General features: G+C 37.5%; 2 protein-coding genes and 1 long non-coding RNA gene across 3 annotated transcripts; all 3 read left to right on the forward strand.

The window, feature by feature from the left end:
- The first annotated feature begins 2808 nt into the window (after positions 1-2808).
- LOC115231713 (endoplasmin-like) lies at positions 2809-3327 on the forward strand. Its single transcript, XM_029801671.1, has one exon. It carries the CDS (start codon positions 2809-2811, stop codon positions 3325-3327), a length of 519 nt encoding a protein of 172 aa, XP_029657531.1.
- A 472-nt stretch (positions 3328-3799) lies between these two features.
- Positions 3800-4348, forward strand: LOC115231714 (endoplasmin-like). The gene has a single exon (XM_029801672.1). The coding sequence runs from the start codon at positions 3800-3802 to the stop codon at positions 4346-4348; it is 549 nt and encodes a 182-aa protein (XP_029657532.1).
- A 28-nt stretch (positions 4349-4376) lies between these two features.
- Positions 4377-4910, forward strand: LOC115231721. The gene is made up of 3 exons (XR_003883543.2): positions 4377-4643; positions 4674-4817; positions 4851-4910. It is a non-coding gene; the product is annotated as an uncharacterized LOC115231721 (long non-coding RNA).
- Positions 4911-14508: the final 9598 nt, after the last annotated feature.

Below are 14508 nucleotides of genomic sequence, written 5' to 3' on the forward strand. Positions count from 1 at the left end.
GCTCTTACGAACCGTATTTTGAACGGAGAGATCTCCGAGTATGCCCGTGACTTATTTTTTGCCGCCAATCTCACCGCCTTCAGAAAAAAAAGAAAGCGGTGTTCGTCCCATCGCTGTGGATTGGCTCTTCCGCCGACTGACGTCAAAAGTATCATGAAGACAAGCCATTAAGTTGCTGGGACCCGAATTACGCCCAATACAACTCGGCGTAAGGGGTTGGGGAGGCTGCGAAGCAGCAGTCCACGCCACAAGAAAACTTGTTCTTTCTTTACTAGATCATCAAGACAAGCCCTGTCTTCTTATCAAGATAGACTTGGCTAATGCTTTTAAATTTGTACGTCGTGACACTTTCTTCGAATTTGTTACCCCTCGCTGCCCAGCAATCTCCCGCCTCATCGCCTTGGCCTACAACCAGCCCAGCCTCTTCATTGCCGGCAATCAGACAGACAACCCCGTCCAGCAATGGAGTACAGCAAGGTGACCCTCTGGACCCTCTCCTTTTCCTCTTGGCTGTTGATAACGTCTCATCCTATTTTAACGTCTGATATTTGGACGACGCCACCCTAAGTGACTCATTTAAATCTGTCCTTGACAATTTGAGAATCCTAATTCCCTCCTTCCACACCATCGGTCTCGGAGTAAATTTCAACAAATTTGAAATCATGAGTATCAGTTACGACCCACACCATTTTCCCGATATTCTCCGTTCCTTTAACTCGCTTCTATTCAACACTCAAGTCACCACGCCGTCGAATTTCAGGATTTTATGCTCCCTTATATTTAACACGGGAGTAGACCAAACCCTGTCCGAAAAAATTCCGACCTCATGCCCATTTATAGTAAACTCACGGCAACCAATTTCCACGCCGCCCTATTTCAATTGAAAAACTGCTTCGCAATCCCTAAGTTACTATTAACCCTAAGAAGTACTCCTTGCTTCGTAAATCACGTGGGCCTTTTACCTTCATATATGCCGTGGAGGACGGACAAAAAATATCTTCTATCAACAGACGTTAGAATAGGGTTACATCAAACCAGGTCGTTCAATATATCTACATTAACTTATAGTTTTTTTATGAAACAGGCCCTCCGCAGGAGCTAGGTCACGGTCCTCGAAGCGAGCTGCCGAGCTCGTTGTACAATAAAAATATATTATTAAAAATATTAGACGACAAAAATATAATTATTTTCTCAAAATTTCATTTTATTTGCGGTAAATCTCTTCTCATACTCGGGGTATCCCTTCACACGACGAAAGCCATCCTCAGAGAGAGGATTATCGCCAATAAGAATAGTATGCACAGATGACTTCTCCAACATGTCCACCGAAAATGACTTGTTTGTTAGTCTATTGGACTCCAACCGAAGAATCTTGACTTTGCATTTCTCGGAGACTCCCCATCCAATCTCGCTAATTAAATTATGATCCGCCTTCACCTCCAATGCCTGAACACAACTCAAATCCCCAATCTTTAATTTTTGTGGTAAAAATCAACCTTTTTAACCACATTTCTAGAAATGTCAAGAAATTCGAGAGACTCAACTTCGTTTAAGACTTGAGGAATGTCTTCGAACTGATTGTTGGAGAGATCCACAGAAATTAATTGTTTTAACCCCGTAAACGTGGATGGAAGTTGACAAATTCGATTTTGTCTCAGAGATAAGTATGTAAGACAAGTCAAAGATCCGATTTCTTGAGGAAGATCCGTCAAAGCGCAGTTATTTAGGTGGAGAATTGTCAATTTCTTCAGAGAACTGATTTGGGTTGGAATTGAATAAAGTTTGTTGTCTGAAAGGTCAAGGTTTCGTATATAATTTTCCTTGTTTTCGATTAAGTTAGTGGGGAAGCGTTTTAAATTTGTTTTTGATAGATTTAGTTGACCACTAAGAGTTACATTGGGGACGCTTTTGTTGGAAGTGTTTCCCATTAATCTAAAATTTGTTTTAGATTCTTTGTTATTGATTATGCCTTTGCAATATTTCTCCCACCAGGAAGTCATCGATAGAAATTCTATTCAATTATTTTTTAATAATTAAAAATAATGAGATTAGATAAAACCAAAGCTTTGAAAAAGATACATATGTAAACAAAAAAAATTAAAAAAGAATTAAAGTAAATTACTTAAATTTCCAAGAAAAGAGAGAAAATAGAACACCTTAGTTTAATAATATTAATTGTTTTTAGAACTGTAATTAATCTAATTATGTGGCTAACCTTAATAACAAATATAAATACATTCAATAAAGAGTAATACGTGTCTGCACATGCGGTCACTCTTTTTTGTGTCGTCAAGTCTCTTCTTCATTATTCTCGTCTTCGGTGAATAAACTTAATAAATATTTAAATTTATTCAGAAGTAGGATTAGGCAGACAGGAAGAATCCAAGTCGATCGAGAGACCAATCCCTCCTCCATCTACTGGAACAATGAGCGAACCAAGGTTTGATTTCTTCAGGTAATAGTCAAAGTACTAATTACGATCTTGGAAGTCTTGCTGACCTGAGCAAGTCAGGCCAGTCGATGCAGTTTGATGCCCACGTGGAACGAATAATGTATTTGATTATCAATTCACTATATCGCAACAAAGAGGCAAATTTGTGGAAATTAGACATTTAGGTCTTCTTCAGAGAACTAATCTCTAATGCTTCTGATGCCCTGGACAAGATCAGATTTCTCTCTTTGAAAGAACCACAAGTGCTTGAGGGAAACACTGAAATGGCAATTTACATCAAAGTTTTCCCCGCTATAATAATAAAATAGGCCGATCCCGAGGCTGGAACTTTGGAAATAAGAGATACAGGAATTGGGATGACTAAGGAAGATCTCATAAAACATTTGGGAACCATTGCCGACTCTGGAACTTCAGAGTTTTTCAAAAAATTTGAAAATTCTGACACTGAGGGCCAAAATGACTTAATTGGAAAATTTGGGGTCGGATTTTATTCTTCTTTCCTTGTTTCTGAGAAAGTGGCGGTCATCTCGAAACACAACGACGACCAACAGTACATTTGGACTTCTGACGCCTCCTCATACACCGTGGTCCCGGATCCGAGTGGGAATACTTTGGGACGAGGAACTAAAATTATTCTATTTCTCCGTGAGGAAAGTCGTGAGTTCCTTGAAGTCTTCAAATTGGATTCGATGTGTAGAAAGTTCTCTCAATTCTTGTCTTTTCCAATATATTTACGCGACAAAAAAAACGTGTACGATTCGGATGAGTCTGAAAACAAGGAACCGAGGACCGAGGAATATTGGAAACATGTCAACACGGTCAAACCTCTTTGGCAAAGAAAGTTTGTCCCTCACAAATTATTCAAGTCCGAGTGAAGTAGAGGAGAGTGAATACAACGAATTCTACCAGCATTTGACAAAAGATAGCAGCCCTGTCATGTTCTACAGTCACTTTAAGGCAGAGGGGGATGTCAGCTTTTCGGCAATGATCTTTGTCCCTTCCAAGCTTGTGCTTGAAAACTTGCCAAAGAACAATGTTAGAGTTTGTACATTTGGTGGTTGATCTTAAGTTATATGTTCGCCGTGTTTTTATTTCAGACATTTTCAATGATAATGAGTTTATGCCTTCATATTTGCGTTTTCTTGTCATTTTGATCGATTCTGACGATCTCCCACTCAACGTCTCTCGTGATCAATTGCAGGAGAGCAACTTGCTCAAAATAATCCGAAAGAAAATAATCAGAAAATTTATTGAAACTGTTTCCAAACTCCCAGAAGAAAAAAGACAGGAGTTTTGGAAGGAATACGGAATTCAGTAGCTTTTGTTGTTTTTTATTTCAGAATTAAAATGGGAATTAATGAAGACACTGGAAACAGAAATCGGCTTGCAAAAATAACTCATTTCTACTCTTCAAACTCGAACGAGACGATGACAACCCTGGATGACTATGTGGACAGAATGGATCCGAAACAACCCGCAATTTACTACATTGGCGGAGATTCCCTCCAAACTGTCCAAAAGTCCCCATTCGTGGAACGACTTATGCGGAGGAATTATGAGATACTATATTTGTTGGATCCCGTGGATGAATACGCAGTAGGACATTTGACGGAACACAAGGGAAAAAGATTCCAGAATATTGCTAAAGGAGATATTGAGATATCTGAGTCGGATCAAGTCGCCGAGCGCAGAGCACAGTTGGAAGTCGAGTATAAGGAATTTGGAGACAGAATTAAGTCAATTCTTAACGTCTTGATTTCCAAAGTGAAATTGTCACACCGATTGGTCAATACGTCGTGTGTGGTTGTAGCTGACACGGACGGACTGACTGGAAATATGGAGAGGATAATGACGGCACAGACCGCTCACAGGGCTCAGGATCCAACTGCCAGGTGAGAGACTAGGATTGAGGATTGGTAGATATTATATGCAAATGAAAAAGATTTTGGAAATAAATCCATATAGCTCACTTGTCAAGAAGTTGAAGAGTGACTTTGATGTACTTGGTGTTGATAATTTGTAGGTTCATGGTGGTAATGATACCGAGTGGGTGGACACTCTAAAGTTTTTTTATCAGATCTGCATGATGAGGTCTCAATATACCCCGCGTGATTCGATTGGATTCGCTAATCGTGCCGAAAAACATTTGAAAAATAGTTTGCAAGTGAATGATGAGGATTTTTCCAATGAAGTATTTTTCAAGTATTTTAGTGTGTTTTAGTTGTTTTTAATTGATGACGATATCGAAAATTCAGTAGATGTTACATCGGAGGGGGATACGTCTAATAAGATTTTTGAACCATCAATGGCTGACAGCTTGCCTCAACCAGAGGACGCTGACATAACTGCTGATCCTGTTACTGAGGTTTTCTGTATTAATCTGATTTAGGCTAATCAGGAATTATAAAGTTTAGTTATTTAATTCTTTGTTCGGGTGTTTTTTTCTTTGCCTTTTACCTATAATGTGTTAATTCGTTTTAAGAGAAATTACTGATATTATTTTGTTCTATATTTTTAGGACTGTATTTTCCCGGTTATTTTATGTTTACTAATATTTTATTAATTAAAGGATGTTGTTATAGTTGAAATAATTTTTCCAAAAATCTTTTGAAAACAGTTTCACAGCGGTCTTTCTATAATTATCTGTTTACACCTCGAAGGTTTACTGAGAAGAAAATGTATGGAATTCTTTTTGAAGGCTCTGTATTTAGTTTTTTTTAAAAAACGAAAATAATTTAACTGAATGCGATCGAAACAAAAAATTATGCGATCCAAATACAGTATAACCTCCATTTGGGGCATCAATTTTGAAAAATTGCCCCAAAAATAAAGGTTTCCCCAAAAATGGAGGTCTGAAATTTTCTTTATTTTTATAAAAATTTTAATAGTTTTAGCATATTTTTCATTAATTTATAAATAAATAAAGTATTTTTAAGAACATTTAAACATGTTTTCCACTAATTTTATTGATAATTAGAGTATTTTTTCATACAACGTGGGGATTTATATTTTCCTACTAACAATGGCTTCAATTTTTCGCCACAAGCACTGACCGACAAAAGAATAGTGAATTTTTCTTTACTCCTTTTAATTCCGAAACAATCTTCATCCGAACTTACAAATGATTTTGAAGGTATCCTTTTAATATATAACCCAGTTTCGTCGCAATTAAAAATATTTTGAAGACCATATTCTTTTACGTATTCATCATACTTGGAAAAAAACATATCAAGCGAAGAAACATCGGAAGAGTTTTTCTCTCCACTAATTGTCTTAAATGACAACATATGTCTTTTCTTAAATTTTTCCAACCAGCCATTGGACCCTTTGAACGCCGAATAATTCAACATCCTTGCTACTTTGGAAGCAATATTTTTAAAAGAGGACCGGACACAGGAATAAATTCTTCCCTTGTCTTGGTGAAAGCCTCAAAAACAATTTTATCCAATTTTTGGGATAAAGTATGAGGAGAGCGTTGAATATTTCTGGGAAAATCTGTTTGAACAGCCCCAGTATTAAAAAAATTGAGATAATTTTTTTTAATACGTGACACAGCGCCTAAAAACTTACATTAATAAAAAACCTTTACTAATTTTGTACTTATCTACAATATCTCGTTCAGTAAGATGTTTATTTTCACTTAATTCCTTGGCAATTTTGATCTTTAACTCAAGACTAAGCTTACGAGCCATAACAACAAGAATACAAAAATTACACGAGGCTTCCAAATGAAATTTTATATAATTAATTTTAATTTTAATAGCAAATATGTATATAAATTAAAAATCCTGTGCCCCACTTAGAGGTTCCGGTAATTTCTAAATTTGGAAATTACCGCATAAAAATTATATCCTTTTCAAACTACCCCAAAAATAGAGGTTTCCCCAAAAATAGAGGTTCCCCAAGCCAGAGGTCTGCCCCAAATGGAGGTTATACTGTAATCAAGCTTCTACACAAGATAAATCTTCTAAACTAGATAGATTAGTTTTTGAAACTTCTACGTTTGAGAGATGAAATTCTTTTAATTTCTGGAACCATATTGAAAAACTCTTATTTGAAGCGGGTATAAAACCCTACGGGCAGGGCCAGCCTTCCGTCAGTCCGAAACATCGCAAACTTAATTCACAGCGTCTCAAACCATCATCAGCTAGACATCGACTCGAAAAGAAGGAAATGCGCTCAAATTCTCAGGAGCATAATTCACTTCCACCTTTGTCCGGAAACGAAATGTACCCGTCGAAGACATTTGCTCGGGCTCGAAGAGGAGGAGAATCGACTGAAAGCAGACGCAATAACTAAAAATCAATTTTATCTGGACTTTTCAAATAATTATATTGTCTGTTGTATATAAAATTTTTAAGGGAGTCGATTAAATATTAGGGGGGTCAAAAAAAATCAAGGGGTCGACGAGTAAAAAAAGGTTAAGAACCCCTGATTTAAAGCATCAAACAGATGGCTCGACCGGTTCAAGAAAAGGCACGAGTTTTAAAATTCTACTAAGAATTATACTTATACCATTGAACGATTACATAGTATGTCACCGTCCAGACCAGCCGGGGCGCCAGATCGTTGAATCATATTCTCTTCCTTTGAATTTTCATGCTGGAAAATTAAACAATTATATCTCGTTGCAATATTCATTTGATAGACAAAACGGCCTCGGTGTCTGCTTCCTTTATCAGATTTTAATTTTGAAAAATACTTAAACACTTATAAAAGGATTAAAACAATTATTAACACGATAGAACACTGATTGACAGCGAGTTTAGAAAAATTTACATAGCATTAATCATTTATTTAAGTTTTTTATTCTTGCGTCGCACGACCTGTGAGGAATAGGTTAAATCCGTTCTTTCCCATGTGTCGAAAAGAGCTTCCAGGATACCCAGGAATGGGTGGCCTACCCTGCTTCAGTGCATCGATCGACGCCTTAGCTTGAACCTATCGTTGAATTCACTGAAGAAGCTGACCAAAATCCCTCCTCCTGGCTCACAGGGGAGGACTGGCGCTGTGGTTAAGCCGTCAGGATACCCTCCGTGTTCCGAAAAACACGAGCACTAGGATAGCGAGTTATCGCTTTGACAACCCGCAAATTGACATATCGTCGTCATCAACGTGGCTGAAATATGGGAATGACTCTCCCCGATCAGACAGGTTATTCTCACAACGGAAACAGTGTAATAACTGTAAAAGTAAGGCGATGACCGTTGATCATTTAGCCACGAAGTGCGGAGTATGCTTTACCATAATTACACATGGAGGCATAACGAGATGGTGAAGTCCCTCCATCTTTTGCTCTGCAATAAGTAAGTCTTGAGACGGTCCAGAAAGTTGCAAAACCATCGAGTTCAATCGGTGTGTGAGAACTCAAAGGTGTGCATTAAAGTGGATACCCACATACGCACCTCGATTGTTGTCCAGCACAAACCGGATATTGTTGTCCACAATAAGGTCACCGGGGAGATTGTTATCGTGGATGTGGACATCACGTGCCTAGACAGTTTGCAGAAAGTGTAAGTGGAAATAGGAGGAAGTATGATTTCCTTGCAAACGAGCAAGGGATAATGCATCAGTTCAAAGTCAATGTCATTCCGTGTGTGATGCCATGGGATGGACTGGTCACCAAATACCACAAGAGGTACTTAAGACTGCTGGGTGTAGACAAGTCTCTACAGGGTAATATGCAGTCAACTGTTCTTGAGAGGACTCTGGAGAGTGTCTCGTTTGATCCTTCCCTGACATTTACTCAGCACTTTCTCAAAGGTCTACAGTGCCAGAGAAGAAAAGGTGCGTGGAGTGCCATTCTCTGTTCACTTCTAAGGCTCTGCACTTAGGCAATTAATTAGTTTTTTTATCCATAAAGTTTAGTTTACCTGACCATGAATCCATGGTGTTTTAGGGCTTCCGCATATGTGTATGATTTTTAAGTAATTACACATTGTTTCCATACATTTATTCTTAAATTCTTTTACATTATCCTTCTGTAGAATTAACGGTTCTGATAATTTTTTGTATCTTTTTTTAGATTTCTCCAAAATTATTTATTTTTTAAATAACGTTGAGGGGCTATTACCCAACCCGGAGTATTATCCAACCCGTAACATAATATGATTAGAAAATGTTTTTGGGATGTGAGAGAATGTGAAAAAATATTTATGGGTACGAGCTCTCAAAAGGTTTGGGAAGCCCTGCTATAAACAATAATTCCATTAGTCTTGTGCATGTATGATTTTTGAGGTTATTTTGTAGGTTATGGTTCAAGAACTTAATTTTCCCGAATTATTAATCTGAAGATCTTTTAACTTTTCTGGGTTTAAAACCGTAGATTGTTAAAAGTTTTTTTACTTTGATAGTTTTAAAGCCATTAAAAAAGCCACAAAAAAACCATAATTTAGTGCAATTCACAAAGAATTTATTTTCAAATTATTATACTATGATGCAGTGCCACAGTCTATCATAACTATAAATATAAGAGACATTTGCGATTCATAACGAGCTTGCTATAGAAAAATGAAAGTAAGTTTCATATTTTGTCAATTTTATCGTTAATTAAATTTATTTCATTTTAAGGATAAATCATTTTTGTCGGATTTAAACAAAAATTTTATGCAGATAATAAGAAAAGAAACCTCCGAAAATACCTTAATTTTTCTCATCATTTTTACATTTAAAAATCAGAAAAGTCTATTAAATTACAAAATTTACATTACACGAATTTTAGATTTGGTGATAAGTTTCTGGATAAACACTACTATCCAACACCGAGGATCTGAGTTTTGCAGTATTAGGATTAAGAATTTGTGATCGACCGAGTCAAAATGTTTCTTAACATCAATCTACATAGAAAAGAACTTAGTCTCATTTTTTTAGTTTATAAACTAGTTGACGATTGTCTTTTTCTGGCTTTTTGACACACTCTTCGCGTTCCAAGCTAGTATTTATTTGATATACTTCTGGTTAAGATTTTTATTAAAAATGGTTTCTTTTTTAGTTTAAATTGTATACTTTATTAAAATATATAATTTTTGTTGTTTTTATAAAAATAAAAATGTTATATGACCTATTTTAGTTTAAAAATAATAAAATAACCAAATTAAACGACTTTGTGATTTAATTTTGGTTTTGTTACGAAACGTACATTATTAAATAGATCTTAAAATGGGAGAAATATATGACCTAAACATACCTTCAGTATCTTGTTTTGCCTTAAACAACAACAGCACAAGTATAGATAACTTTAATTACCTTCATCCGCTTAATATTCATTAATTAATTCCAGCTCTTGTTGCTTCCCCTTCAAACAAGGAAATCCGTGTTTACAAACTTACTGGCAAAAAGTGGGAGTACTCCGAGACCTTAGGACAACACACTCAAACTGTCACCCGACTGAGTTGGTATCCCAACCAAGACAAGTTTCTGTCTTGTTCCTCGGTAAACACATCTCCATCAACGTTAGGACAGGAACGCCTTCGTCTGGTCGTTAGAGAATGGCAAGTGGACTCCTCAGTTGGTTGTCCTTGGAATCAAGTTCAGTGCCTGCTGTGGGTCGGTCTCCCCTAAAGGTGTCTTTATTTGCTGTTTAGTACTCCAATAGGACAGAAATTGGGAGTTGGTTGCAGTGACAAACTCGTTTCCGTGTGCTTCTACCGAAAGTCTGACAACTGGTATACAGGAAAGAGGATAAAGAAGCCCATTCTGTCGACAATTACCTGGTTGTGTCTCATTGGTCACATTAGCATTGACTGGCACCCAGATGAGGTCATGTTGGCTTGTGGATCAACTGATTCTCGAGTCAGGTAATGTATAACGTTCTGGGATATTCCAGAGTGTTTTCAACGTACACCAAAGATCTCGATCCATCCTCTTCGGAAAGCGAATGTGGGAAGTTTGGCGACATGTACTTGGAGACGAGGAGTTGCTACAGCGGATTCGTCAATGATGTAAAATTCTCCCCTTCTGGGAAATACTTGGCATTTGCTGCCCACGATGCCACTCTCAATGTGGTCGAAATGTCCTCTAAGAACACGTATTTGTACCATGTGAGTCCTCAGAGTAGCAGTTCTCGATTTGACTAGTCTTCCTCTCAAGTGCATCATCTGGACTAGTGAGACCAGTCTTATTGGCGGAGTTTGTCTCTTGTGGTTATTTGCTAGGGATTCGACTTTATTCCATTTCAGTACGAGTTCAAGAACAACCATTTGAGCAAAGTGAAGGACATGGACAAGCCCAAGGCAGTCCAGGCTTCGGGGCAGTCTGCAATGAGCAAATTTAAGAACCTGGACAGGACAGCTCAAGAGGACGACGTAGTGACTGCCAACACTGTGCATGCCAATACCATAATGTGCTTAGTTTAAGTTAGTTTTAGAGATATCAAACCATTTGCGAGGTCTGGTAATAGTGTCAGTAAAGTAGCTTCAATGTCAATTGAAGGACGGTTTGCAGTCTGGGCTATCTAATCCATTCTTTAATTCTAAGGAGATTCCTTTGGAATAACATTTATGAGTTGAATGATGGCTAATAAATTATTTTCCTTGTTTCGTTTTTAAATTTTTTCGTTTACTTATTCTTCATTTGAAATTGGAAAAATTGTGGAAATAAACCAATTTCATTTATTTCGAAAAATTGTTTTTTAATTTTCTTTCTCGTCTCGGTAAAATTCAACTTTGGACACTGCTTCCCATTCCAATTAATTGTTTATTGCAGACTGGCTACGCATGCCGTAAAAACCTTCCGGCACTGCGCTTGCAAGAGAATGGGTGGAAATCGTATCGGTCGACCGTTTCGCCCCACATACAACGAGCCTGGCATATTTCTAAGTCGGACCTAGACTCGTTTTCCAGCAAAAGTCCGGCAGAGGACAAAAGTAACACCTTTAGCTAGTCACCGGAATGCGGTTTACAGGCTGCATTCAGGCGTGCGAGCTGGCGTTGATCATTTTGGGTTCAAAGGTTTTTCAGAAGTTTTTAACTTCAGTTTCTCGAGACGCATTGATCTACAAAAACGCAAGTCCGGAAGAAGACCAGACATTGGCAGCCCTCGCTTAGCACCTAGACTGTTTAGTATAAGGGAAGGGGCCATGAATGAGAGGTAGAAAGCAAAAACGAGGTTAAAGCAATTGCGAAAACCAATCCTTTCGTGCTGGATTTCAATGTTCGCTCCTGAAATAAGCTTTAAATCAACAGGGGTGTTTAAAATTTTTTCAGCGTGCGAATACGAAGGTATCAAGGGCCGATAGCTGTTTTTAGAACAAAAGGATGGAAACGACTGGAGAAAAAAATAGGTGTAAAATGAACAGAAAATTCTTTAGAAAAAACGACAACACTGGAAAGAAGCCAAATTGCGACTATCAGACTCGGACATGATGACGCAATTATCCATGTAATTTTAAAAAAAGCAATTTTCAAAAAAGCATCAAATTGTTGACGTGGACCACTTGACAAAACTGTTGATTAAAGGGTGGCGAAGATAAGGTTCCGACGATGTTCACGCATGATACGGCATGCGTAGCTTGTACGAAATGTCTCTCTTCTATTTCCAGGAAGAACGGATTCAGATGCCCGATATGTCAGCAATATTTCCACCTCAGCTGCCTCAAAATTTCGAAAAATGTTTAAATAAAGATTCCCAACCTGCTTTGCCTTCCATGTTTCTTGCATCGGATTCTTTACGGAGCACTCCTTTCCCTTCGTTTCTTTCACACGAGTATATATGCAAGTTAAACCGAAACGTCCTTTCCGAGGTCCCTGAGACAGCAAGGACTTTTCCAACTGGCTCTATTGATCAGCCTTAATCTTAATTTTAACAATTGAGGAATCATATAGAGACTGTGAAAAGACGGCAAGATTCGAACAATGCAGACAATGAAACAATTTCATAATAGGAAATAATCACAAAAAGAAAACAATTTCTAATGCTAAGCACCAAGTGATAAATAAAACAAGTTAGATGCTAGCTCGAGTTAATGGATGAAAGAGTAGTCAAGATCCTAAGGGTCGACTCAACAACGCTGCATTGCGTATTCAATGGCAGTTTATACGGAGCACTGAGACGAGCTAAAAGAGCCAGCTTGTCCTCCTCTGGTCGTTTGTTTTTTAGGAGATTCTTCTACCAATGCCAGTGAGGAGTTGAGTTGCGGTCTTAGCGACGATTCCTGAAATTTAGAAGGGAAGGGGGGCAAACTCAAAAGAGTCTGGAATACACAGGTATTTCGTTCTCGAATTTTTCGGTCTGAGGACTGGCGGAGCCCGATTGCTGCAAGTATTAGTGACATTGTCGCCAAAAAAGAGTCGACAGAGATGGCGTCCTAAACCAGGGACTTGCCTTCCCTAAAAGGAAAGGTCGTCATCTCTTCGAGATGCTTAATGTCGCTCCGGAAAAGGTCGACTGGCTTTAAACTGGAAGGGAAATCCTCCGACTGGAGCCCTCCTGAAAACGTCATTAAGTTGAATGTGGCGAGGAATTATACCGGCACTCTTCTTACACGACAAGGCGTGCAAGCCGTTCGACGAAACTATGAACTCGCAGATTTTAAAGCTTAAAATCAATAACATTTAAACACTAAATTTCTCAAGATGAAATATTAAAAGTATCTTGAAATATTATAAATAAAAAATCAAATTTAGGATTCCAGATTTTGAATTTCGTCACAAAAAAACTCTGAATCCCTGACTGAATTGAAGCATTCAAAAAAATTTTCCGGGAAGCATAAATCCCTCTAAACAGTATCTCACCCCAACAAATACCTCCAACGATCCACCAGGAAGTACATTGAAAGATATAAATTGATTCGAAGTTGTAATTACCATCAAACAACGTCCCTTAAATATGACTATATCAGCAATCTTGTCCTCCAAATTATACTCCGCAGACACCTCCAATCGATCCATATCGAGAGAAACACTCACCAGTTTATTGTCGCTACTCTATGATTATAAATCTACAAACTGAGAAAGTATTAGCAAAGAACACTCGTCACACCACACAAGGCACTGAATCCCCCGATCTAAAACACAGGAGTGCAGAGGAAGGCCAGAGTCGACGTCCCAGAGAAATATTTTATTGTCCTGTCAATATTTTGTAACCAATTTGACTAACTTGACCAACTGAGATTAATCGATTAAAGTGAGAGGTGACAGATATGAGGGCCTTTAAGGCACTGTCTGGAGAATTTGAGTCCGTCAAATGACCAAGACATATAGAATTAATGACAAATGAGTTCGGAGGTCTCAGTGATATCCTAATTTTACCATTGCGGTCTCCAGTAGCAATTAGGTGAGGCCCCACATCACACTATTCTCAAAAATATACAAAATATACCAAAACAGTGACGCTGGAAATATGACTGCAAACAAACAAAAGTTCTTTTCCATTTATTTGACCCTGGAAGACATTTCCTCTTTTATCGGCAATTAAAAGTGTGCCGGCATCGTCGATGAAAGAAAAGACTGAAATCCTTTTATTCAAATTACTAATTAATTAAGTAATGTCAATACAAGGATTGGACGTGTATTTTTTGTTGTAGATCATATATATTTAACTTTGTAGGATTTACTAAGTCTAATTGAGCAAAATATGTTCCACATTTTGAAAGGGAATTAAGAACATTATTATTTGGACTGATATTTAGTTTGATAGTAGTGACGTGATCGTTACTTTGTAGTTTAGAATAAAAGTATACTCAAAATTCCAGCATAGCAATTTAATTGGAGAATAAATGATCAAATTATTTTTACTGCAAAATAATGATTTCATTGAACAACAAAAACTGATAAAAGTCACGAGATGGATTTTTCCTTACTTATTCTTTAATTTTTATATAAAATTTAAATAAATAAATATATGCTCATTTTATTTAAAAAATTTCATAAAATTGTTTGAAACAAGGTGACCCCCTTGGTCCATTACTCTTCTCCATGGGCGTTAACCCAACAGCACACGCCGTAAAATCACCGCTCAACGTTTGGTATCTGGATGACATTACTATTGGTGGTCCTGCTCACCAAGTCATCTTGGATATCGAATCAATCGCTTTAAGTCTGAACAAAATTGGATTACAG

This window comes from Octopus sinensis, unplaced genomic scaffold (assembly GCF_006345805.1).
Source record: "Octopus sinensis unplaced genomic scaffold, ASM634580v1 Contig18751, whole genome shotgun sequence".
Lineage (NCBI taxonomy): Eukaryota > Metazoa > Mollusca > Cephalopoda > Octopoda > Octopodidae > Octopus > Octopus sinensis.